At 38.6% G+C, this 759-nt stretch overlaps 1 protein-coding gene across 1 annotated transcript in view; it reads right to left on the bottom strand.

The window, feature by feature from the left end:
- Window positions 1-499, bottom strand: part of LOC107714110 (uncharacterized) — a 22,036-nt gene extending 21,537 nt beyond the window's left edge. The window contains exon 1 of the mRNA XM_016519848.1: window positions 386-499. Coding sequence (XP_016375334.1) covers window positions 386-499 — 114 coding nt within the window. The remainder of the gene's footprint in view (window positions 1-385) is intronic.
- Window positions 500-759: the final 260 nt, after the last annotated feature.

Genomic DNA, 759 nt, shown 5'->3' with positions numbered 1-759 from the left:
AAACAATAATTATCTCTCTCTCTCTCTGTGTGTGTGTGCAGGGGCGCAACTGCACATTTGCTGAGGGGTATGCAAGATCAGTGTTGGCGCCCCCCTGTATTCTAGCCCCTAACACTAACTCCCACAAAAAAACTTTCTCCAAGTCAATGACCAAAAGCCCATTAACTAGCTTGTGCATGGAAGGATACAAACTCATTAGGAGTGAAAAAAGTGACAAAGGTTCGAACCCCCTCCCCCATTTTCAATACCATAGGGAAAAAAAAGTGTGTTGTATAACATCCCCTTTAACTCCAGATGGTTGATCCCAGACAGCAGAACAATTCTGTTTAATTTTTTTTCTTTTTCAAACACATGTAATATTGCTCACTTTAGAAAAATGTCTGACCTCATTATTGAGGATACAGTAGATCAGGAAGATGAAGGTTCCCTGCTGGGAGTTCAAGATCAGGAAGAGGATCTCCAGCACCTTACTGCCATTAGTGAAGAAACACACAATCATGTTTAACTGAAAAGCAGAAGAATAATGTATCACCTTGTTTTCTTTTTTATTTAAATAAAAGTCATGAGAAACAAATGTGTTTACTATATGATGGAGGAATGAATTTGTCAGAAATACTATTTCAGGTATTGACAGGAGAAATATTACAGATGTAATCTTGTGCGTGACGCTGATACAGACTGTGTCAAGGCTGCATTTTTTAAAAATCTGATAGCAGACATGTCACAAAATCCCCGAGCTGCTTTTCTCTCTTCTATTCA

The sequence above is a fragment of the Sinocyclocheilus rhinocerous genome, unplaced genomic scaffold (genome assembly GCF_001515625.1).
Source record: "Sinocyclocheilus rhinocerous isolate Xijiao unplaced genomic scaffold, SAMN03320098_v1.1 scaffold2826, whole genome shotgun sequence".
Classification (NCBI taxonomy): Eukaryota; Metazoa; Chordata; class Actinopteri; order Cypriniformes; family Cyprinidae; genus Sinocyclocheilus; species Sinocyclocheilus rhinocerous.
This window is presented reverse-complemented; position numbering and strand designations above follow the sequence as displayed.